The sequence below is a fragment of the Glossina fuscipes genome, unplaced genomic scaffold (genome assembly GCF_014805625.2).
Source record: "Glossina fuscipes isolate IAEA_lab_2018 unplaced genomic scaffold, Yale_Gfus_2 112, whole genome shotgun sequence".
In the NCBI taxonomy this organism is placed as follows: domain Eukaryota; kingdom Metazoa; phylum Arthropoda; class Insecta; order Diptera; family Glossinidae; genus Glossina; species Glossina fuscipes.
The window spans coordinates 2,532,888-2,557,733 of NW_023998455.1; the positions used below are offsets into that span (position 1 = coordinate 2,532,888).

General features: G+C 34.8%; 4 protein-coding genes across 4 annotated transcripts; 1 reads left to right on the top strand and 3 right to left on the bottom strand.

Moving 5' to 3' along the window:
- Positions 1-2,598: 2,598 nt before the first annotated feature.
- On the bottom strand, positions 2,599-4,283 carry LOC119639372. The gene has a single exon (XM_038036702.1). The coding sequence runs from the start codon at positions 4,225-4,227 to the stop codon at positions 3,832-3,834; it is 396 nt and encodes a 131-aa protein (XP_037892630.1). The 5' UTR covers positions 4,228-4,283; the 3' UTR covers positions 2,599-3,831.
- LOC119639373 lies at positions 4,283-5,505 on the bottom strand. The gene is made up of 2 exons (XM_038036703.1): positions 5,207-5,505; positions 4,283-4,453 (listed from the first exon to the last, which is right to left on the bottom strand). The coding sequence occupies exons 1-2, from the start codon at positions 5,436-5,438 to the stop codon at positions 4,314-4,316; spliced, it is 372 nt and encodes a 123-aa protein (XP_037892631.1). The 5' UTR covers positions 5,439-5,505; the 3' UTR covers positions 4,283-4,313.
- Positions 5,506-7,321: 1,816 nt separating this feature from the next.
- LOC119639250 lies at positions 7,322-16,576 on the top strand. Its single transcript, XM_038036534.1, has 11 exons — positions 7,322-7,408; positions 7,490-7,755; positions 8,600-8,986; positions 9,058-10,267; positions 11,448-12,210; positions 12,807-13,528; positions 13,591-14,158; positions 15,085-15,228; positions 15,326-15,609; positions 15,701-15,862; positions 16,432-16,576. Exons 1-11 carry the CDS (start codon positions 7,389-7,391, stop codon positions 16,574-16,576), a joined length of 4,671 nt encoding a protein of 1,556 aa, XP_037892462.1. The 5' UTR covers positions 7,322-7,388.
- Positions 16,577-17,395: 819 nt separating this feature from the next.
- Positions 17,396-24,716, bottom strand: LOC119639601 (fatty acyl-CoA reductase 1). Its single transcript, XM_038037081.1, has 8 exons — positions 24,680-24,716; positions 22,509-22,733; positions 21,582-21,745; positions 21,356-21,514; positions 20,013-20,308; positions 19,023-19,300; positions 18,755-18,962; positions 17,396-17,462 (listed from the first exon to the last, which is right to left on the bottom strand). Exons 1-8 carry the CDS (start codon positions 24,714-24,716, stop codon positions 17,396-17,398), a joined length of 1,434 nt encoding a protein of 477 aa, XP_037893009.1.
- Positions 24,717-24,846: the final 130 nt, after the last annotated feature.

Below are 24,846 nucleotides of genomic sequence, written 5' to 3' on the forward strand. Positions count from 1 at the left end.
AACATTTTGTAGTCTACTCTGAGGAGCTGATCTTTGACACTAGAATTATCAACGTTCTGTACAGATCTCATTCTATGGTTGTGGGTTATTTTGATGCGTAATATTTTGTAAAATATCCTGCAGTCAAAAAAATGATGGTAGAAAGCTGAAATTTAGCACAAAGAATTTCTTAAGCGATTGGGAATGGGTAGATCTGAGCTACTTCCATAGGACTGAAAGTTATAGAGGAAGGTATGAAAGATCTGTTCATATAAATAAAAGTCATCAGAAAAATGATGGAGCTTTTTACCCATTTATTTCTTTTTTAATATTAAATATTTGAAAGTGGGACTTTTGCGGTAGTTTCAGTGCTAAAAATATAGAAATTTAAAGAGATTGGAAAAATAGAATTCTCATTAATATCTGCGAATCTGTAAACGTGTTGTATGGAAGTGAACTTTGCGTTTGATTCAGTTTAGTTTCGCCTTAGCTTAGTAGTTCGCCTTATGGCAAAGCTACGAATTACTTCACGTATTACGGTGTAAACAGCTTTTTGGTTTTAATTAAAATTTCATTCTGAAATTGCTCCTATGGGGACAAGTAAAAAAAAATTCTGTCAGATCTATTAACCAGATAATAAATAACATAAACGTTCATCTATAACTAGCCAGGTGCTAGTCTGGATGGAAATTTATATACTTTATGGGGTTTCAAGGCAACATTTTTGAGGCCAGGAGGATGATTACAACAGACATTACATAGAGGGCCAGATGGAGAGCTCAACATGCTTAAATCGATTCATAATTTAATGCTGATCAATGCTGTTGGCATTCTGAAGTTTCCTTCTGGGCGTGATGAACGTTTAGATAGAATGAATATACCCCTTACCCTTGGGTAAGGTATTACAAATTATTTCGCTAATTTTGAGCGCGTTAGTTAGTTGGTTGTTATAATTTGAAAAATGATTTTCAGGTTGATTTTAGGAAATGTTTGTATGAGTGTATATATCAACAATTTTATGGGATATCAGTCAAAAGAGTATAAAGTTTTATTATAACACAATCGTTATATGAGAAAAATTTGCAATTTTTTATTTGCAAATATTATAGCGGACCACGGTCTACCATTAGGTACCCTACATCACCTGTCGAAATAAGTCGTTACATGGAAAGTGGTCAAAAACCCTGGCCGATCCGACTTATTTTCTATAGCTCCGGTACTTAGGCCAAAACATGCCTGCGTTCATCATCAAAGTATATGAAAAATTTGTTCAAAACATCTCAACAATTATCCGACGTACCCGCTTTGAATCGAAAGAAATGCATAGGTAGATGTGTGGTGGAAAGACGGACAGACCAATGGATAATGCAAGCTGGGTGTATCTCAAGTTCTTCTGGCTCTGTTTTTTTCTTACCGAAACTCACATTCTTCAAGCGGACCTTGATGTCTTTATGTCTTCGCATTACGAACGATAGGATAAACGTGCTACACTTCTTGCTTCAGTCGGCTATATAAGCTCAAAAATACAATTTTTTTGACCAGCCGTTCATCAGCTGTCGCCCATATGAGCAAGATATAAGCGCAGTGATGCGAAGGAAGAATTAGGGCAGGAGGAGAGAGATCCTAATTAACAATAGAGTGACATACATATTCCCTTCAGATAATTGGAATATAGAAATGTTTAAAAAGTAAATATGGTTCTTCTATTTAGTTACTGAAGAGTTTCCGGACCTTTGTAATAACATTTTGCAGGAAAATAGATAGTGGCTTCTAAAGATATAAATCAAAATTTTTTCTCTTTTCTTTAAAGTCTTTTCGGCGATCAAACGTTCCATGTATGCAATAGTTCTACTTTCAAGTTGTAATTATAAATAATTTAATAATAAATTTATAGTTATTGTGCAGCAAAGTGGTAAACAACTCAGCGGACACAAAAATTTAATATTAAAAAAAAAAAAAAAAAAATTTCTTTTCTTAATATTGAAAAAAACCGATAACACTAAAATCAACACAATCCTACACAATCCTGCACTTTTGCATTTACCAGCGTTCGATGTTATATGAGATGTGGTCGAACGGTGGTCCGAATCATTTTCAATAGCGTTTGCTCCTGGACAGGCGAAAGACAAGCTTAGATCGATTCAGTAAAAGGGTCCTGAATCTTGATCGATCTATTTGAATTTCTTCTGAGTGTTACATACATTCACACATCTTGCACTACAAGTGATGTAGGGTCAAAGAATTGACATTTATTTGTTTTCTTTGCTGCCATAAGAAAAATTTTAAATTATAAATGTGAATTTTTGCAAAGTTTTTATTTGTCAAATTTTCCTCTTAAATATTTTATTTTTTTATAAAATTTGATTTAATGGTTGTGATTTGTAATGGTTTGTAGTTATTTGAAGTTAATTAATATTTTTTTTTCTTTTATATTAATTAAGAAAATGATGGTAGAAACTTTTATAAAAACAAATTTTGCTGAGTGCGAGTTCCATTGCAAAAAAAAAAAAAAAAAAATTGAATTCTTAAGCCTAAAAAAAAAGCTATTACAAATTATTATTATAAATATTGTAAAAGAAAAAAACTTAATAAATAACATAAAAGAGAATGCAAATAATTTCATTGAATTTTGAATAATGAAAAAATGAAACTTAACGAAGGCATGGAAAAGACATTATGAAATTTATTACACAAAACTTTATAAAGAAAGTATTGTACTATTAGCAGTAGAGTTAAAAAATAAAACATTTATATTTTCCGTAATAAACTCAATGTTTAATAAAGAAAAGACAAGAAGGAGGAGTATGTTTTGTTTTCTTAAGATCAAATTCACAAACAGTTTGTAAAAATCTGTAAAAATTTAAAATGCTTGAGATCTGGTAGTGAAATCTTTGACTTGACCTCTACGGAGAGGACGTCCTTTGATTGATAGATAGTTATAAAAAAAAAAAATAAATACATATATATACAAATATATATGTATATACTTACACATAGACTAACGAGTCATTGGTCGCGGGTTCAAATCTCAAGTGCGGTAGAGTTTTCAATATAGGCGAGCCCGTGAGCTAAGTTTTCCAGCAACCTTTAAATCCATATTTTGTGAATTTATTTACAAACAATAAATAAATAGATATATATATATAGAGGTGTCCTTACTTTTTTTTGAATAATGCTCTTCGAAAACCATGATCGCAAAGGACTAACAGCATAATACATAACAAGCATAACAGACAAGCAGGAGAGGAATCTGGCTTTAAAGAAAAGCTTCTAACGTTGGCTTGCAGTAGAGGCGGGTGTGTGATCCCCGCAATAGAGCCAGGGGGAGAAGTCTTCAAGTTGTAGAACGATAGTAACCACCAACAATCAACCAAAGGATAGGGATTTTTAGCACTCAAATTCAATCAATATCTCCGAAAATATTATATATAGTATTTCAACAACATCTCTTGAAATTAAACCTAGGGCAAATATTTCATTGACATAGATTAATGGAGCTTGATTGGTAAAGTTAATTTGCACAAAGGCAACAGAGTTTACTGCTCCCTTCAAAAATAACTTACACTTGAATTTCTTGAAGAATATTTTTAAACTTCTTAATTTACACTAAAAAAAAAAAAAAAAAATAACAGAAAAAACTGTGATTTGAACCGGGAGTCTTAAGCAGCACACACATCAAGCCTTTAACGTTGTTGCTTAACATATAGAGTAATTAAAATGAATTCATGAATGCAGGTTCGATACTTACAGCCAATATTTCCACTGTTGTTGTTTTTTTTTTTTTTTTTTTTTAAATTAAAACAAATTATATATATTATTAAATTTTTTTAAATAAAACACTCTAAAATAATATCAGGTGTTATTTTCATTTGACCAGCATGTCGATGTTGATAGCTTCTTAGTTTCGAATAAATCGCTAGCTTTCCATATGATATCTAAAAATTCGTCTATATCATTACGTTTTAAGCAGAAGCGATTAATATCTATTAGGGTTTGTTCAAAATTTGTTACAACTTCCATGGTTTCGCTAATATTAGCAGCATTAATTCTTAATAAATCCTCTATATCAACTAATTGATAATTGATTGGCGTTTCATAGTTGCCATCCGGTGGCTTCTCTGTTTGTTCGCTTTTTAATTGACGATTAAACTCTGTACGATAATAGTCGTTGATAAGATTAAAAATGCCCTTCGAATACCAATAAACGATACCGAGTAAAAGAAATCCTTGCATAAAAGGCGCTATCATTTTTCTTTACAAAATTGTCTAAAAATTTTCTTTTTTTTTTTTGTTTTTTTTTTTCGTTTTTTCGGTTATTTATTTATTTATTTTTTTTACTCAATTGTCTCTTTCGCAAAACTCTCCTCCCACCACTGTCTGAACCAAATATATTGTTGTTGAATATGAGGCCAAGCTTGAGTAACAATTAATAATACGGTATTGGCGAAGACAAATAATTTCATCATTTCCACACCTAGGACAGAGAAAGCAAAGAAATTGAATTAATTTAAATAAAGAAAAGAAAGAATTTTCGATATCTGCTAGAGATAGACAGAGTAATTGAAAGCAACGAAATCCTAATAACCGCATTTACGCATTACGTTTTCTTTGCCTCTCCGCGCATTGTTAGGTTTTTTCTTCACGGAGGTATTTGTTACCCGTTTGGCATTTAGTTTTCGATAGTTCTGATAAGCGTTTGCATGCAGATATAAACCAAATATACGAATTAAATTGCAAATCACTGAGTTTGATTATTTTAGACATTGAAGGTTTGCCGACATATGATTAATTGTACCCTACGCCAATTGTGGTACTTGGATATAAAAATATATTAAGAGTGCAACCCAAGAGGACTTGAGGTAGACCCGCTCTTTATTGTATCGATCGGTTCACGATCATTTTCGGAAACGATCTAAGTGTGTCTGTCTTGTCTTCAGCCTGTAAGTTGCAATTTTCGAGACGAAGGAAGCAGGCTTCGCATTGCACCTCTTTTTCGATTATATTAAGCAAAGTGTTGTGAGATATTTACTTGTGCGCCCTGGCCCACAGTAGTCTTTTCACTTATTTGAAACAAAGAACGGACCAAAAGACAACGCCGCACGTTAGTCAAGACTACTTAAGAGAAAGTCGACGTCATATTTTTGTGCCCGAAGTCAACATATTTCGTCTTGTGGGATAAAAAATTGAAAAAAAAGGAAAAAAAAAACCTGCAAATACTTGTACTCACCTTCATCGGATCTCAAATATTGGCCGAAGCCTGAATTCAAATCGTTATTTAGATCATCTAAAGGTGGCTTATCCTCTTGCTTATCCGATTTGATACTTTTTTGATTTTTACTCAAACTTGCTTGTCGACCACTATTACCAGATTTGTTACTATTGTTATTATTATTATGCTTATGTTGATGTCTTCCATAACCGGTGCTTGTAGACGTAAAAGCACCTTTTTTCATATGCATTATAAGAAAATCATTTGAGTATTGCACTGCCCGTGTTCTTTATGATTTAATGACTAATAATGAACTAAAATTAAATTTCTCTAATACCCTTAACAAATGACGGAAAATTTCCCTTGATTTGGCCTATTTATCATAAAAGGTGCACTTGTAAGTTTTCCCTACATTTTACATTTTCTTTAGTGTGTTAACGTTTGTGCCATAAACGCTTGAAGATATATTAATTTTGTTATGCTCTTCATAACTTTCACATATCAAGGCAAGAAAAGGTTCATCAGTTTCTATCAGTTACGACTTGGACGAATTCTTTCGCTTTATTATCTCTCTATTGAAACCGAAAAAAAAGAAAATTTTAAGGACGCCTCTTATTGTATGCTTCGGAATCTTCCTGCAACCATTCAAGTCTTCCGATTGTTAAAAAAAAATAAAGTCGCATACATGTTCAGTGTCGCTATCAGTTCACTAATCGATAAATTCGAATCATCAGTCGCGTACTCATTCTTTTCATTTCTTAATCGTTTTCTCTTTGGACAAAGCTTTCGCTTGTTGTTTATGATGTTGTAAGGAAGATCTTAATGAGCTTCGAGCACTAACTTGGCTTGGATTCAAAAATTGCTGCTATAAAAATCGTTTCACGGAATATTATGAACTTTCCAAGCGAACCATATCAGAGAATGGCTTTTCAAGACTCTCAACGGAAATTATTTTTATGATTCAAATTAAAGTATTAATAAAGCACTAGCTTCTAAAGCTATCGGCTTGATTGAAAACTCTATTGACCTTGAGATTGGAACCCACGATCATTGAATTGTTAGTTGAGATCCTTTGCCTGTTCGGCCATTTAGAATGGAAAAAATAAAAATCTGGTTTAAAAATAAGTTGAGTGGTAATACTAGCTAACACTATCGCCTGAGAATTATTACACCTTGCACAGTTTGTGGTAGAACGGAATTATTGACCCCATTTTTTCCTCAATATTTTTTTCAAGTTCGCCAAATTTCTAAGCGAATGGAAGCAAGCATCTTTGGGGACAATAAACCAATCGATATATTTTTTTATGCGAGGAAAAATGCAAGGCGGGAGGGGTAGGTCCTTGTGACAGACCGATAAAATGTTTTTGTCGAGCTTTGTTTTATTGGACTGTAACACAAATCGCTTTACGGATTTACTCGGACCTTACACGACTTTCGAAATATTAAGCTGGTGCGGATGTATGCAACGCCCCGAAGTGCTTCGAATAGGACTCCTTGAAATTATATCTACCGATTCGGAAAGATGGATAAACCCACCTTTGATAGTACCCACCGAGTTGGAAAGTACATCCAATTTTTTCTGTCCGCCCGTCCGCCCTTGTTTTCTTGTGTTCAATCTACCGATCGCAATGTTTGAGATATTTTGATGAATTTCGTACATCGACGTTATATATCGAATCACTTTTTCGACCACTCCTCTCATATAAGGCTTTATTTTGAAAAGTCATTATAAGAATACATGCGAGGTTAAACGAACTGGTGCAGGGTATGTAATGCTGAGCTGTGGCCCACTATAGTGCTCTCACGTCTTTTGATATTAAATCGTTTCGCTTGTAAGAAGCTCGGACATGAAACGTTGAATGAAATAGAACATTGAACGCAATGAAATGACTCTGTTGCAGCGAAGGGTGTTCTTCTTGGAAGTAAGTTCTTATTGAGCACTTTTCCAGTACATTGATTTCTTTTTTTTTGTTTTTTTTTTCTTTTAGTATTATTTACTCACCATGGTGATAATTAATCAATTGTATTAGTTTTAATAAAACAAATTTCAAAAATTTTCCAATATTTTGAAAAAGAAATTAATTTTCAATTCAGAAAGAAAAGAGATTAACCAAAGGCAAAGGAAAAATAAGTGAGATAAAAATTTTAATAAATATTTGAGTAAACAAAACAAAAGCGTTAAAGAAGAAAGACATTGAATATGGCCGCCACAACAGTCACGTGGGTTAAAGTTTTTTTTTGTTCTTTGATTGTTTAATTCATTTTTCTTTTTTTTTTTGTCTTCATTCTCTTTCATTCAAGTTGGACAACGTTTGCAAAGCCTAGATCACTAACAGCTATTGCTGATTTGGCCGTTTGCACTCAATGCGATAACATTCTATGTTTCACCGATTTGAAGACTCTAACGGTGAACTATTACAAATGCGAAACTATCCAGTTTGGTTTTAGCGTAAAAGCGATGGACGGCCATAATCGTTTCGGCTTTCTAGCATTTGCTGAATTGATGCTACGCTCCAGTATACATATAATACAGTATCCGCAGTTGACTAAGTTTGCAACATTTTCATGTAGGTTAACTCATTTGCTCTATCGCCATCTTTATCTCGCTCTTTCCTATGTATATATATTTATCGCCAGTTCATCTATCTATCTATATAACATGCATAGACATAGTTGATCTATGCATTTGTATGTCCATACATTTACATACATATTTTCTTGTTTTATGAACATCGTGGCAGCCCACTGTCAATTAATGGGCCTACGACAATTCGGGTAAAACCCGAACCATTTCGGAATCGCGTATGCATTTTCTCAATGTGATTCGTTATTGATGACTGCTTCGTCCCCGTCACTAAATAAGGTTAGGGGTTCGAGAGTTAGCTTTTCTCAGTTTTATTCCGGCGTATGCTGATCAAGAAGAAGAAGATGTGTTACCTTCAAATTCCCTCTGTTCAATCTGCAGTCGTCGTTCTAAAGCATCCTTTTGCATATCCATTTTACCCACATATCTTCGTTTTTATATCTCTATATGCGCGTACGTTCACTTTTTTAGGTTTCTCGATAGCTAAATTCAGAAACTTCTGGATTACTAAATTTGTAAATCTCTGGATCTTTAGATCTCTGGATCTCTTGAACCCCACACCTATATATTTTTATATATGCATATCTCTACACACTTATATTTTTCCCTCTTTCTTATTTATTTTGTTTTCCTTTCTTACGTTTCTTTACACATTTATGTTATATATAAATCTCCGCCCCTTTCGTACATCTCTTTATACATATATATCTTTCTTACACTTCCTCCTACATTTTTTCGCATTCTTTGTTTCCCTCGAATATTTGATTCAATTTTTATAATCAATGTTTGGTTATCGTTTGCGTCTTGCGTAACATTCCATCGATTAGCTCCGAATATATTATCTTTTGTGGACATAAAATTCAATGATCATGATTTATTGGTTGCCTTATCCGATGCGCCAAACTATACGATATGCATTTGGAATTTTCGTACCGGGCAACAAATAGTCGAACAAGATACCATGCAGCAATCGTTACGGCATTCGTTGGCTTTGTCGTGGGAGTACACACCGCAGATATTGCAATATTCCGATCACAATAAAGAAGTGTTAATTTGGGAAATGTGCCATTTGTCAGGGGGCACTGAATTGCATCAAATCTTTCGACTTCAATTGCCTAAAGAATACTGTCTAACCCATTTAAATTTTATATTATGCTACGGTGAAGATAACAACATTTATTATGTGGATAATAAGGGCATCGTGTCGTTGGTACGTATAGTACAAAGATATTTAAGAAAATATTCTTAAAATAATTTGCGTTTCCTTTCATTCACATATAGATAGATATTGCGAATTATTATCCGAAATATCGTTGGTCTGTTCCCGATGAAGATATCAATGCCAATGAGCTTCAATATTATTCAATTTTCCCACACAAACAAGGTCTATTGGTTTTGAGTAGCGCGATGTGCTATTACATAAGGAGAAAGCAAATTTGGCAAATGGATTGGAAAGTCAATTTATTGGGCGAGACTATATATCGTTTAGTGAGTAATATGCATGGCGAGATATATGCTGCCGGTCATTTGGGTAATTTATATCGTTTGGAGGAGAGTAGCGAAAATAATTATGAATTAAATCCGCTCGAGCATTTTCATTGGGAAACTGTTGATTTTGTTGTTTTGCGTGGCACTAAAGAGGAGGCAATCGTTCAAGTGGGCAAGAGAGGTGATTTACGTTTAATTGATTTGCAAAAACAACGAATTTTATCGGTATTCAGTTTACCCGGAGCGAAGTACATAAGTTCACATAATACCGCGCCATATATTATTATCAGTACCAAGCATAGTACTTTAGAGTTTATAAACTATTCGAATATTAACAGTCCCATTTTGGTCCATTCGCTAATGTCAGAGTCCGGCCATCGATGGGAAGGTGTCCGATGGTTGGAAAATTTCGCTGTTATTCATGATGAATTTTACGTATTCTATTTATTTGAAATTGATTTTGGGAATAACAAATTCGATCAATTATATAAAATTGAAAAACTCTTGGCAGAAAACCGTTTATATGATTATTTCCTTAGCGAGGATAATTACATATTTATGTTTATACAAAGCGATATAGATGGCGATCAAAAGGAGAGCAGTTGTAACGAATTATGGATATATGAATGGGGACAACATTCCGTTCGAATTGAACGTAATAATTACAATTTGCCGCATCAATATCGCGGAGCGACCAAACTTGCCATCTATCTAAGAAATGCGGTTCAATTTGCCGCCTCACGTTATAAGACTGTCATTATAGATATTCTGAACTTTCAAACCGAACTGAAAGAGTTAAGCATCGTTTACAGTTTCGCAACAACTCATTTAGCAAGTATTACCGGCCTATCCGGTGCTCGTAATATTATCTCATGGAGCCTCGATGCCACTTACTTACATTTACGTGTTCATCCGAAAGCAAAAAAAATGTACTCTTGTTCACATTGCGTGCAAACGAAAGTCGCCGAACAACCAGTCGTTAAAACTAGCGAATGCTTTACGTTCAAGTAAGTAGTAAAGACGTTTCCTTTTTTGAATATAATATTCATTAGCTCTCGCTTGTTAGTTTAGTGGTTGTGTAGTGTTCCAAATTATAAAAATTATGCCTATACCGATTAAGCATTCGCTATAGATACGACCAAGCGAGTAGAGTGATTAATCCGAACTGAGATTTACTCTTGCGAACAACGCCTTGCTAGTCGAGTTTTAAATGTATTCGGCGATGCGGTAGCCTACCTCTTTGGTGGGCCCACCACTATAGGCCGGATTTTTTTTTTAGAAAAATCTATACGTCGGTGCCATAATGGAAAATTGGAAAAGCGGAATTTGTTTTTGAAATCTTTACATTAAATAAAAACATTGTAATTGACCACGGCCAACCATTCAGTTCAAGCCGACACCATTTCGGCGCTATCGCCAGTTGCTTACTGTCATATAAGGATTTTTCAAAGTAAGGCTTTCTATGGAAACGAATCCAAAGGTGCGGCTTTGGGTCAAAACGCATCACGTGTACCAGATTTCATCGAAATATCTCAAAATAAGGCTTTACAAGGAAAATGGGTCGAAAAAGTGTTTCGATTTGAATGGTTTTTAATAGGTGTTCGTGCTTGGGACGGAACACGTCGCTAATACGAATTTCATCAAAATATCTCATATCGCGATCTGTACACATGACATGGACAAATGTCAGACGAACAAATGGACAGACAGGCAGACAAATTTGTGGTCGATTCTGGAACTGTCGATAAGACAAAACGCTGGTCTGTCTCAAGTTTTTCTAGGGGTTATATACATCCCACCACGCCTAATATGCATACCTTTGTGCTAAAAGTTATATAGGATATAAAAGTTGTCGAAAATCAATCGACTCGCAGAAGCTGGCTTTCAATTGTATTGTAATGGTCCTTTCGCCATAGTTTCGTATATTTCGATATCTTTTTTTTTTGAAATAAGTGCGGCTGAATTCGTATCTCCCGGGCCTTCAGTTAGAAATTTTGCTTTGAAGCGAACGTATATATATATAAATATATATACATGTATATAAATGCGGCGTTTTTTGATCTTGACTGTTTTTCTAAAATCGGATTTTATACCTTTCAAATAAATCGTATATGGAGGCCGCTACCAATGTGGATGGCCTAAGTCAAATATATTTAAAATTTTTCTAATAAATTAATTTTTCTTTAGATACCTTGTCTTTTTGTATGTGCACGGCGGTATGAAGGCAATGAAAATTGATGCATCCCCCACTCTACATGTATATGACAATATCTTTTATCCGAATCCGGAGCAAATAATAGAGAGATCCAGTACCAAATACATATATATACAACCGACTGTGCACGACGTGGTTATTACGCATACGAAGGAAGAGATCGCCGAGCGCGATAGTTTAATTAAGCGCATTAATGAATTAGCGAAAAGTGTAACAACTCTTATCGATTATGATATGTCGTTGACTGGAAAAAAAACTGGATTATTTCGAAAATTTTGCTTAAATAATTGGTGGTTAAAAGACTTAACTGCCGAAGCTGAGAAACTTTGCGAAGTTGAACGTAAATCTTATATGGACGCTATAAGAGATCAATCGCGTATACGTGATTGGATTTATAATCTGATAATGACGTCTACAACAGCCATTTCATATCGTACGAGAGCATTATTTTCAGGTTTTTCTGTAGAAAACTACGGTTTGCGTAAACAAACCCAACATAATACCTATGATTTATATCGCTTCCATGGCATGGAACCGTTCGAGGACGAGGACGGTGATAAGGATGGCGATGAATTAAACACTTATGAAAGATTAGAAGCACCGATTAAAAGACGAAAATATTTTATTGTGCAAGGAAGTAGTGTTTACGAACATGTCTTGTCGCCAGATTTAGCCTTACAGGATACAGATGTGGTGACCGCACATCAAATGCATAACCAAAATGTCAAAATAAAGGTAAGTTTACCAGCGAAACAAAAACAATATAAGCAAAAGTATTACAGTGGGCCACGGGTCTGCCATAAACTATCTTACACCACTTGTCTTAATATAATGACTAGAAAATTAGATATGATAAGGCAAGTGGTCGGAAGCATTTTCGACCTGGGACCAAAAGATGTTGGTGCAACACAATGTATCAAAAATAATCATCTGTAGGTTGAACATGATGATGCAGACAGACGGATAGACAAGCATTTAGTGTCACTTTCTGAATCAATCGCTAGATGAGCATATATCAAGGTTGTTTAGCACAATTATACAGGACGGATATACGGACAGAGGCGATTAGAATCACATTCTGAACCAATCCAATCACTATAATAATGAGTTTATCTCAAGGTTAAGTACAATGATATAAAACGGCAAGACAGACAGACAAGCTTAGAAGCATTTCCGGACTTAGTCTATCTCAAGTCCTGTCTGTGTATTATACATAATCGTACGAAATGAACACATGCTCGCATCGCAAGTTGTACAGTTAATAACGAAAGTAAAAATAAAAACACAAAACATATTTAAAAAAAAAAAAATCTTTTTTAATTTTTCTTTAGAAACTTTTAATCGATCCTTTGCGAGAAGAATTCAATAAGAAATTCGATAACGTGCGAAAATTGAAATCCGATTTAATTGACAGTATATTGCAAACGAATGCAGTTTTGACTAGAAATTATGCGAATCAAAATATTATGCTACATTTATTGCATATGGAAACATTTGTACCGGCCGAACTATCGGTACCAGTGTGGGAAAAAGATGAGATAGTTAAACGTATTATGGAGGTTGACGATTCCGAAATTAAAGCGATTAATCGTCGTGCGAAGAAAGCCGAAGTAGTTGCTAAAAAACGGGGTCGCATGCTCCTATGGTCTGTAGAATTTTGGGTACGAGCTCTAATTGTAATGATGGATGGAGTATTGGAAAAATTGTGGGAAGAGGAAATCAAAAAAGATATACCAATGCCCGAGTTCATGTTTAAAAAACAATTAGCCGAATATACACTTGAGGATCAGAAAATTTTACGCGACTATGAGGAGAAAGTACGTTTGCTTAATGAAGATCGTAAAAAATACTTACGTATATTGGGTGAAAACGAAGTAAAATCCAAAGAATTGAAGAACACATATATAATGAAATTGAATGAAACTATTACTGATATGATGATAACTAAACTTAAATATGATTTTGCGATCAAGGAGGCTCGTCTTCGTAATTTAAATACCAAAGTTATATATAATGCTCGCTTAAAATGTATGAAATTTCTTAACAAATATCGGTAAGCAGCGAGCGACAGCGTAACACACATATATGCTTAATAATAATGTATTATTTTTATAGACTTGATCTCGAGGATATAGCTTATTATATAGAGAAATATGAAAGATATGCAGAATTATGGGATAGTTCGATCACTTTTTTACGCGGCAAACAAGACAATGTTATCGTGAAAGAACGCACCGTTGAACGTCAATTCAAAAATCAATTTCTTAATGCCGTCTCCCCGCAACTTACTACGGAAATGAATCGCGCTTATAAGAAACGTCCCAAGTTACCGCCAAAGCTAATGAATTCAGTATTGATTTGCAAGCAATTATCATTGTATATAAATGCGAAACCGCAAATTCGTTCAAATTTTCCAATAGTAAAGGATGTTCTCGAATATTTGGATGCTTTAAAGGCTATGGATAATTACGCTGCCGCACCACCTAACGTAGAGATGAAACAATGGGAACAATTTACGAAATTGCGTCGTCAAAAAGTCGAAGCTGAATTCAGATTAAGAGCAATCAATTTACAGATAGCTGACGCTCAGGGTGTTTCTACAAATTTTACAAAGTCTGTCTATAATTTACGCAATAAGAAAAGCGCAGTACTTTTCAAAGTTCAAGATTATCAAGAACATTATGTAAGTCGTAATGCATTTATCTAATAGAATTCGTGAAGGAAATATGTACGCATGTTTGTGCTTCTCTCGAGATTCTTTCACGTACGTAGTTTATGTGACATTATATTAAATCTATAGAAAATTGTTTTTCGCATTTGCTTCCCCTTGATATTTAAATGGATATTTGATTATTGCTATCGTACCATGGATTTAGACAAGAACAAGTGAAAGCATTGTAGCGGACCACAAGCCATCATTAAATACCCTACAACACTTTATTGTTATCTATGTATATGGATTAGCAAAACAAGGCGTTATACAGGAGGTGAGCCAATCCGAATCCGATTTTTAATAGCTTTCGCGTTTAAGCTATAGCCGGTCGATGTACAAAAAACAATTTCATCAAAATATCTCGAGAATTGTGCTCTATGTAGGTTGAACACAACAATACGGTGCTGGCACACGGACAGGCAAGTTTAGAATGACTTTGCGAATCGATCGATCTAACAGAAGGTGGGTCGGCCTTCTGGATGTTGTATGCATTCCACATTCACGTTATCTATCTCTTTTTCGGGTAATTTAAGGAAAATGGATATCTCCGGTAGTTGTTTTCAATAACGCCGTTCTTTCAACTGACAAAACAATCAATTCACGGCAAAGTTCGCTTAGGATCAGTATCTTAAAAAAAGAAACCTATAATTACTAAGGATTTTCGCAGTTATTATGGGTCCTTTATTTCTCAAGCTTGACTGTTAGAAGCGTCCCGAACGCTTTTTACAGTGCCTTTGGAAGACGTTCTCTCTTGTTGTGCAAGTAGATCACGCTTTTCCCACATAAAGCCTCTAATAAGACACTGAGCGATTTACATTTCTCTAGGGAAGATTGCATTGAACGTTTCGAGCCTCATAAGGGCTCATACCGTAAAAATAATGACATTTTACTTTCAGTTAGCTGCTGTACAAAATCAAACATTAGAGTTACGTTTAACAATGGGTCAAGTTGAGACTAGTGTTTTGGGTCATGTAACTCATCTTCAAAATTGCATATTAATGCACGAAGATGATATAAATGATATCAATCAATCGATACTAGTAAGTGAACTACGGATGATGGGGGGGGGGGGGGGGGTGCCAATTAGCGGAAAAAATAAATATTTTTTTTTTTTTTTTTTGGTTTTCTATCCTTTAGAAAGCTGGACAAATGAAATTGAAAGCTATGCAACGAGTGGCATATTTTCGTCGCCAAGTTATTTTTAAAGAATGGGAACATAAGGTGACCAGTGCCAATATTGATTATCTTAAATATATGCTGGGAGTAATCGAGAAATGTAAAGTATCGCAGGAGTTTCTTGCCATCTTACGTCGTTGGGAGAAAGTCAAAGCGGAAAAAGAACATTTTCAAAATACAGTGGGCCTTATAGAGAAAGTATGCGAAGATAGAACAAAAGCTGTGCGTAGGCAGTTGTCAAAATTGTTAGTAAATAAACGAAAGAAAAAAAAAAACAACAACAAAATAGAAATATATCATATAATGAATTTTGTTTTTCAAAAAAAAAAAAAAAAGACTTACACAAATTACCACAGTCCGTGAACAGGTTGAAGAAATGAAAAGATCCAACCAACGAGTTAATCGTCAAATTGATGAGGTTAAGGTGGCCGTGGCCCTTTCAAACACTTACCGCGATTTTATGATTGAGCAGAAGAGAGGTCGCGAACAAAATGAAAGGTGAGTGCCGCAAGAAGTATTTCCTATTTTAAATTTTGTACTCTACACCTACACTTATGGTGCAGGGTATATTAAGTTTGTGCGGGCGTATGCAACGTACAGAAAGGCTAGGCGCTATTCTTGAACCAAAAGCCAACCTACTCCATATAAGATTTCTCATGGAGTTGGTTCATAGTAAGCAATTTAACAAAAAAAATTAACAGTAGATAATTTGGATCAGATGGGTCTATTTCATAGACCCTAGCATATATAGGAGTTATAATGAAGAGAAAATGTATCTTCTAGTTTACTTTAACGGTAGCTGAAAAATAATAAAATTTTTAAATAATTAAATTTGCTGAACTTGGATTACGTCCTGTGATATTTTGCGCATCCCCTAGTATGCGGACTTTCATCGAAAATATGCCTTTACATGAAAACAAAGGATAATTTCTGGCGTACTATGTGAATGACTGTACTAAGCAAAGTTGTGTAGGATATCTAAAACCGACCTTACCTGTCTATAATATTCTTACCTGTTTTGTGATAATAATTGAATTTATTTTTTGATTTTAATTTTTATTTGTTAGAATGGAAAAGATCAAAAGGCATGCTAATCTTCTTGATACCGTGCGCAAGGATTATGCAAAAATTTTAGAACTGAAAACACTCTTGGAATTACAACGTTTACGCACATTTCCAACATTGGGTCCAAATTTGCCGGGATGTCCGTAGTTGCGATTTTTATATTTATTTCAATATCAATAATAATTTTTGTTTTAATTTGAATAAATTTTTTAGAAAATTAATTATTTACTGATATGTATTGAGAGTCTGCAAAGAAGAGGCGTCTTTTTAAATTTCTTGCCCTTTTTGAGTTGACAGCATAAAATTTCAATAGCAGTGATAGATATTTGACAACTAAGAAGAAATAGGGATCATAGGGAAATTGACATGTTTTCGATTGGTTCCGTTCATTTTCATTTCATTTGCACAGGTGTCGGGACGAGGAAAATTGTAGCAACTGTGGCCCTGAATGCATTTAGGCATGTCCGTCCGTCCAAATGCATAGTATCTGCGATAAGAATTCTTTCCTATGTAGAAGTGCAAAAGGTTTTGCTGCGTTTTTCGCTCGCTAAGTTACAACAGATACGCTATATAAACTTCACGCTCATTTAATACTGTAAACTATGCAAATTTAGTTATTTTCTGTGCCTTAGTATTTCTTGGGATGACAATGATTAAAGATTCGGTCGGTTATAACTTTCTTTTGTTTTGTTGACCACATTTTCCTAGCCCAGGGAATGTTAATATGAAGCTGTTTGGAAATGTTCCAGTTTCGATCGATATTATGAATGGATTCCGCTATTGGATTATTTTGAATAACCATCGGATTAACTTGAGCGCCATCTGTCAATTCCCAAATCGCCGGTAAAATAAAAAGACTTGATTACATGAGAATTTGGAAATGATACCTCTTGTTGAAAGAATCATTCGTCTATATAACAACTAATAATTAATTATATATAATTGTATAATAATTATTCATTTTTATTAAAATAAAAGGTAAATGAATGTTAGCGTAAAGAAAACGTGCAAGAAAATCCATATCCAATACAACCTGGAAAAGGAAGAAAGGAAAGCAAAAATATTTTTATTATGAAACACTAATGCATATTTAACTAAGTAAAGAAAGAAACACGAAGGTACACGAACATATAGTGAAACAAAGATAAAGAGAGAATCAAAGAGAGGTAGCTGAAGAGTGGCAGAAAGGCCCAGAGATGCTAAAACGTGAAGAAAGGAAGAGATCGAAATAAAGGTATACAGGCACTAAGAGAGAGCAACAGAAAGACGAAGACAGACACAGAGAGATAGAGGGAGAAAGATCACGAGAGACTCAATGTATATTTAAGTAAGCAAAAGAGGAAGAGAGCGAGACAAAGTAAAAAGAGTGATTAAAAGAAAAGCGAAAGAGAAATAGAAAGGGGGTGTGGTGAGAGCGCGGGAAGGAGAAGATTCATAAAGCGATAGGGAGAGACGGAGAGACCAAGCCAAAGAGTCATTAAAAGCATATCGAAAGTGAGAGGAAGATAGAGAGAAAGAGAGAGGGAGAGGATGAGATAGTGACGAAGAGATAGAGATAGGAAGAGAGAGCAAGGCAGATACACAGAGAGATAGAGAAAGAAAGACCAAAAGAGACTCAATATATATTTAAGAAAGCAAAAGAGGAAGAGAGAGTGACGAAGCCAAATAGTCATTAAAAGCAAATCGAAAGAGAAACGAAGAGAGAGAGAGAGAGAGAGAGGAAGAGATAGAAACAAAGCCATACAGACACTGAGAAAGAGCAAGGCATATATGAAGAAAGATAGAGAAAGAGAAATATCAATAGAGACTCAATATGTATTTAAGTAAGCAAAAGAGGAAGAGAGCGAGACGAACACATAGAGTGATCAAAAGAAGATAAAAAGAGCGCGCGCGAGCGAGGAAGAGAGGGAGAGAGGAAGAGTAACAGAGACTCAACCAAAGGTAAACCAAGGTAAAAAACGTCATACCATTGTTCAGCTATAGTCAAGTCTCAAATGGCACTCGAATGTAAAGTCATTATAGAGTCTAGATTTCATGAGACAAAAGAGTGTGATTTGTTATTAATAAAAAAATTAAGTTGCATTTATTCATTGGGTTAGCCCGTGCATTTGAAAGTCGTTTCGAAATTCTTGCAGAAATCCCTTGGCGGGAAATATGGAAAACAAAATTTGTATTAACACAAATGATAAACGATGGAAAGACTTAAGAATTTTTTCGATTATATACATAGCCAATATCATTTGTTTTTGTAGTGCGTACTTCAATAACATATAACTATCTTGGAGCCGCAAATAGGGGTTTAATAGTATCAATTTTATTACTTACTTCGTAATTTTCCATCTGGAATTTTCAGAAAATTGTTCATGATGTAAATACATTTGTATACCGAGAACGAATTGCCTTATGTAAGTATCATAATTCAATGTATTTAAAGCCCATTCCAAGCAAGGGAAAGCTCCATCATTTAACATTTTCTCATAGTAATAAGAACTGTCACTCATAAAAATCCATTCATTTAGGGAAAAACATTTGCCTGCAAAGCATAAGATAAGCAGCAATTCTAATACATTACATAAAGAGGAAGAGCACTTACCGGCTAAGCAAGCTTGACGAAATTTCATTGCTATGGGTAAAACGAGTTTACGTTGCTTTCTATTAAACAACGACATTAGGTCCATAATTATGGCGGGTAAATAATGCAATAAATAGACAGCCAAGTCATGCCAGAAATGACTTTTGCGATATTTAAAATAAGGATACATATATAATTTTTGAGTTGGATAAATACGAGACCATTTGAGAGTTAGACAACCCAAACGATGCCAAGTAATCGGATTTGTGACACCGGAAGTAGAATTGCAAATGAAGACTCTAAATAGAAAGTAAAATAAAATAATTAAATGTATGAAATAGAAAACAACATTATAGTTAGCCAAAACCGATTCATTCAGTTATAAGCGATCTCTAATACTCTTCAAGGGCCAATACTATTCTTGATTCATTTTTTTGATAATAAAATTCCCAAAAATTATATTTTGCTATCATATAAGAGCTTATATTTCATGGAGTTCCTTATTTTCTTGTCAAAAGCCTCACTAGGTCTTACTTCTTCTGTTTGCATCATAAAGGGTTAAAAATTAGTCTTTTCCGCCATCTAAAGATCTACTTTTCATGAGAACCCTTAAATGGTATGAGGTTCGATAGACAAGTCTAGTTGGTCCAAATTTTTTGTAATTCATTTTTATGCTCAACTAACTGAATTTTATCATCAAATAATGCAAAGCGATATTTTTGCCATTTAAAGAGTGGCTCTTCACAAGAAGAGGAAGGTCAAAATTTTTTCATATAACTAATTTTTAAGAATAAGGTACTCTATGGGAAGTTTGGATCCAAACCATTTGCAGTAGGACACATCCTTGGTCCCATGTATTTAAAGTGGACCGTTTCTTACATCCATTACAAGACGAGAACAACTTTTTAACCTCAACATGATCAGACCTATAACAATTTTTGCCAAGCGAGAACATGTCTTCTATAAATTTACCCATAAGTAGTAACATTTTTATGAATACTTTGCACGTACCTTCCTTTTACAGCTCTTTGAGCGGTCATAATTAGAGAAGTTACCACATAATCGACCGGTATTATGTCACATATAATATTTTTATCACCCAATATACTACTTATGCTGCCTTTGCCAATTTCCATCATTATGCCAGTAATGCCTTGAATATTATCAATCCAACCGGGATACGGTTCCCGATGAGCAGCTGTAACTATAGAAGGTCGGACTATAACAATTGGTAGAAAATGCTTGTAATCGTTAACGATTTGTTCAGCTATCGATTTGGTAAAAGTATAAGTATTCGGATGGGGACCCTAAAAGAAAAAAGAAAATTAAAATTAAAAAACAAATTTTATAAAAAGATTATACATTTATGCAGCTTTATAAAACAAGCGTATATTCGTTCTCATTTGTTATGCATGTATTGTGCAGCTTTATAAAACAAGCGTATATTCGTTCTCATTTGTTATGCATGTATTGTGCAGCTTTATAAAACAAGCGTATATTCGTTCTCATTTGTTATGCATGTATTGTGCAGCAAAATATATCAAAAATTGTAACGTGTAATTTGATCATAAATGGATATTGGCAGGTGTCAAACAGAGGGCCGGACAGATGGACAGACAAGTTTAATTTAATCAGAAAAGGACCTCAAACCAATCGGTATAATAAAAATTGGTCATAGTTTAAGTTCTTATAGATGTTACATACACACGTAAAGAGCATATACACTATAGCATGGCGTAAATAGGACAACAAGTCAAGACAGATGGAGTAACTACGCGTGCATAGTCGAATACGCAATACGAAGGGCCTGGCAAATAATTAAATAGTCTACACCATCCTTCTCCCTGTATTGTTCGAAGTAGTCGAAAAAGTGTGCGAATTCAACTTATTCGACTTATTTCGCCATCTTCCACATCGAGCCAGAGCATCTCAAAAATTTCCGCCTTCTGGCTTGAACCCAATAATACAAGCTAGACGGACGGACAGACAATCTTAGATCGATCGTTCGGCATAATGAAAGGTGAGTCTATCTCAAGTCTCGCCGAGTGTTACATATACATCCGCTTCAACTTAACAGACTAACTCCATAACACAACAATATAAATCGGATAGCCCCCATGTATGAGGAAAGAATTGCAAACATCATGCATGAGTAGTACGAGTAGGTAAGAATCACAATTGCCATGTCAGTGTTCGCGGACTCAAAACTGAAACCCAGTAAAATTTGGTTTGATCGTAACCATAGTGAGGGCTCACAGAATATGGCGATTACCTCTTTTTGTCTTTTTCTTTCCTTGCTTCTCATCCGAGGGACATCCCCTGACTGATTGGTCATATTGAAAAAAAACAATTACCTTTATATAATTAGCCAAACTATTAAAGTAAGTATCCGGTATTTTTAAAGTGCAATCAATGAAATATTTCCAATTCACAGGAGGTAAGGTGGGATATATTTCTTCGTCGACATATTTGCGCCCCGGATTGCAATAAGCCGTGGACACATACACAAAACTCTAAAAAGACAAAAGAATATTATCGTCTTAACTTTAATCGATCTTCGAAAAAGAAAAAAAACTATACTTTTAGTAAAGGCATTTGTTTGCAGAATTCTAATAAGTTCCATGTTGCTATCGCATTCACTTGAGCTGCCACTTTCAAACGTTCATTAAATCGAACCGTGGCCGCACTATGAAAAATGATGTTTACTTCTTGGCATAAACGCGTCTTATCAGCCTGACTTAGACCTGAAAAAGAGTAAAATGTTAAAGAAAAACAAAAGCTATAACAGCTTGTGTTTCGTGGTAGCGCCTATATAAGTGGGAGTTCAAAAAATAAATAGACCTACATGATCCAAATTCCTTATCGTTAATTTTTTTTGGTGAAACGTTCCAATAAATTATTAACATATCGTGAGATATCTTAGATGCAGTGGGGGAAGAAATAGACCTACGAGGTTCAAATTAGGTCCATCTAATTTTTTTATTGAATTACTATTACTGAGCCAATTTTCACCACGAAATACTGAAAATAAGAGCTTCGTATCATATAAAGTTAACATTTTCGTAAGAACGGTTATATGATAGGGAGTTCAAAAAATTGCCACTGCCGGTTCAAAGTTTTCAAATCAAGTTAAAATTCCGAAATATTACTACTCAGTCCCTTTTGCCGAGAAATTTTGTTCCATATAACGAGTTTTTAGAATAGGACGTTATGTGCCGATTGGTCGAAACGCGTTCTTCTTTGGGTCGAAGCAAGTCAATATAACAAATATCTGATAAATTGCGAGATGCATCTTGAACATAAATATACATGAACAGACATCAGACAGACAGACGGACACACTGCCTTAGATTAGATTAGAAACCCATTTTGAATCTATCGATATAATGAAAGATGGGTCTGGCTGAAGCCCTTCTGGGGTCCGTGCCAAGTTAATATACTCTTTACTACGAGTGATGTAGGGTATGCCAACGATTAATATTTTTTATTTTTATTCTTTTTACTTACCTAAATTTTCTTTTTCAATATTTCCCGCCAAAAATTTTAATTTACTTAAATTATTCGGCTGTTGTAGGCGCAGTCGTCCGAATATTTTATGCGCACGAAAATCGTGGAAGCGTTGTTCGGCTGTTTTACCATTCTTCTCACGTATTAAAATGTAAATGCATTTGATTTGAGCGAAACTCCATAAAAGCTTCTCCAATAAAGTTTTACCCACAAAACCAGTGGCACCTGTTAAAAACGGAATAATATTGATGAAGTAATCGATTATACGGTAAATGGAATCGGAAATGGTACAAAAAAAATATACAGTAATATGCGAAACCGAGACTTGATAAACTCTCGGAAAAGGTACTTCGCTTCGCATTGATCAAACGTGATATTAGTCGTCATAAGAAAGCTTTAAAAAATCGATTCGCCGCGAAAACGGATGGCAATAATCTATTAATGTAAGAGCTTAAGACTTAAAGTCAACATTAGTGTATCGAGCACAAGCCTGAGCTGTGCTTCATTTCGCTTTTTGTTTATAACATAACCTCAAACTAAGGCGCAATATAACCTCAAAGTTTATTTACAATCTGCTTTTCATTTGTGAGCTTTTCAAAAAATTTTCAAAACTTGTTATAAAATCTTCTTTCCCTTAATAATATTGTACACATTTGGAAATGATCCACTCAAGGCGTAGGCATATTGGACATCCTGTCTATTTATTTATCTCACAAGCTTCGAAACTATGCAATTCGCACAGTTTGAAGGCGTTTGGTAATCGTATCCTTTTCTTGCGGAATAGCAGGAGCAAGCAGATAGCCAATTTGCTTTGCTGGAAGCAAATTCTTATGGGCATAAATTCTGATATCAGAGAGTTCCTATGTACAACATCTGCACTTGCCTTGAAAGCTTAATCAGGCGAAGCCCGCAGACACGCGGCACACCACTTCTTGCGAGACAATCCTACATGTGAGAGGGCCTATTCCAAGACCTGAGTGTCAGATCTGAAAGTTGGGGTTGGGTTGGGGTATTGTCACAAACTTTCCCCCCGTGGACAAGGTAAGGTCTGTCATGCATTTCTAATTTTTAATGCACCCGCAAGTGTGAATAATCACAGCTCCGAAGGACAGCATTTAGCGGTCAGGCCTCATACGCTGTTTTCATCGAAATATCTTGCCGTGCTGTCACTCCTGTTTGCCAAAGGCAAAGCATTAGATATGAATGTTAGAGCGAGCAGGCAACATGACTCTCATCGACCACAAAGCTTTCATTCTATAGGGCTGTATGGTTAGCGACGCTATGCGTGTCGTACTTTTACTTCTGTATTGTCCATACTTCCGGAACGTCGCCAAGTTAATACCCTCTCTAATTTTTAATATACAAAACGTAGATATCAATCCAGCTTGCACTAGGCGACGAATTTCTCTGCTTGCCTCAATTATACACAGACTTGTTTTTTCAACTTTTGAACTGCATTGCAAGTGATTCCCTGGTTCTGAAAGTAGACGACTCCTCACACTCGCGATGATTTCTCGAAGCCATGAAATAGTCTGATATCAGTTAGATATTGCTGTCTGCAATTGCCCTGAGTTCCCTCGTTAGATCGCACTGCGACTTGATTGTACTGTAGGTTCTCGAAATTTAGTGTAAACAGTTAGCCCAAGTAGTAGACAAAACAAGTGAATTATGTAAAAAAGTTATTAAAAAAAATTTTTAATTCGGCATTGGTCACTCAATTAGATTTATGATAGTTAATCGGTGAAAGGAAAAAATAGGAAATAAACACAGAAAAATAAATTCTGGTTCCTTGGCTAGAAATTTATAAAATGGGACCGCCCGTCATTAAATACCCTATACCATCTTACATTTTTGCATATGTCGATATTCCAAAATAACGCGTTCTATGGGAAATTGTCTGATATGAAACATTTTCAATAGCGTTTATCCTTGTGCCAAAACACGTCAGGGATAGATGGACAGACTGATAAACAAGTTTAAATCAATTTGGAAAGTGATTCTGAATCGATTGGTGGGTTTTCTAGCTTTTCTTAGGATCTTCTGCAAGATCTTTACTAGTTTTTACCACGTACCAAGTAGAAGTAACAAGGTAGAAGAAACCTCAAGTATTATGAATCCACTTTTTCATACCCCATGTCGTGGACGAAAACGTGATATCAAATAGCACCTACCAGTCACGAATATTGTTGATCCGTTATAATAATCCATTTTTTTTTTTTTTCAAATTTGAAAAGAAATGATTATTTTTCTTTATTTTTAACTTTTTATTTTGATTTTTAACATATATATTTTTTTTATTTTCTTCCTTATTTACACTTGTGCTTATGTTATATAATTT

Coding starts and splice junctions, on each gene's coding strand:
- LOC119639373 (XM_038036703.1), bottom strand. CDS start 5,438: ATGCATATGAAAAAAGGTGCTTTTACGTCTACAAGCACCGGTTATGGA. Junction 4,454..5,206: donor ATATTTGAGATCCGATGAAG/GTGAGTACAAGT, acceptor TCTCTGTCCTAG/GTGTGGAAATGATGAAATTA.
- LOC119639250 (XM_038036534.1), top strand. CDS start 7,389: ATGGCCGCCACAACAGTCAC. Junction 15,229..15,325: donor ATATCAATCAATCGATACTA/GTAAGTGAACTA, acceptor TCTATCCTTTAG/AAAGCTGGACAAATGAAATT. Junction 15,863..16,431: donor GGTCGCGAACAAAATGAAAG/GTGAGTGCCGCA, acceptor TTTATTTGTTAG/AATGGAAAAGATCAAAAGGC.
- LOC119639601 (XM_038037081.1), bottom strand. CDS start 24,716: ATGGATTATTATAACGGATCAACAATATTCGTGACTG. Junction 21,515..21,581: donor AACAAATGCCTTTACTAAAA/GTATAGTTTTTT, acceptor TTGTCTTTTTAG/AGTTTTGTGTATGTGTCCAC. Junction 18,963..19,022: donor TCGTCAAGCTTGCTTAGCCG/GTAAGTGCTCTT, acceptor TATGCTTTGCAG/GCAAATGTTTTTCCCTAAAT.
- LOC119639372 (XM_038036702.1), bottom strand. CDS start 4,227: ATGATAGCGCCTTTTATGCAAGGATTTCTTTTACTCGGTATCGTTTAT.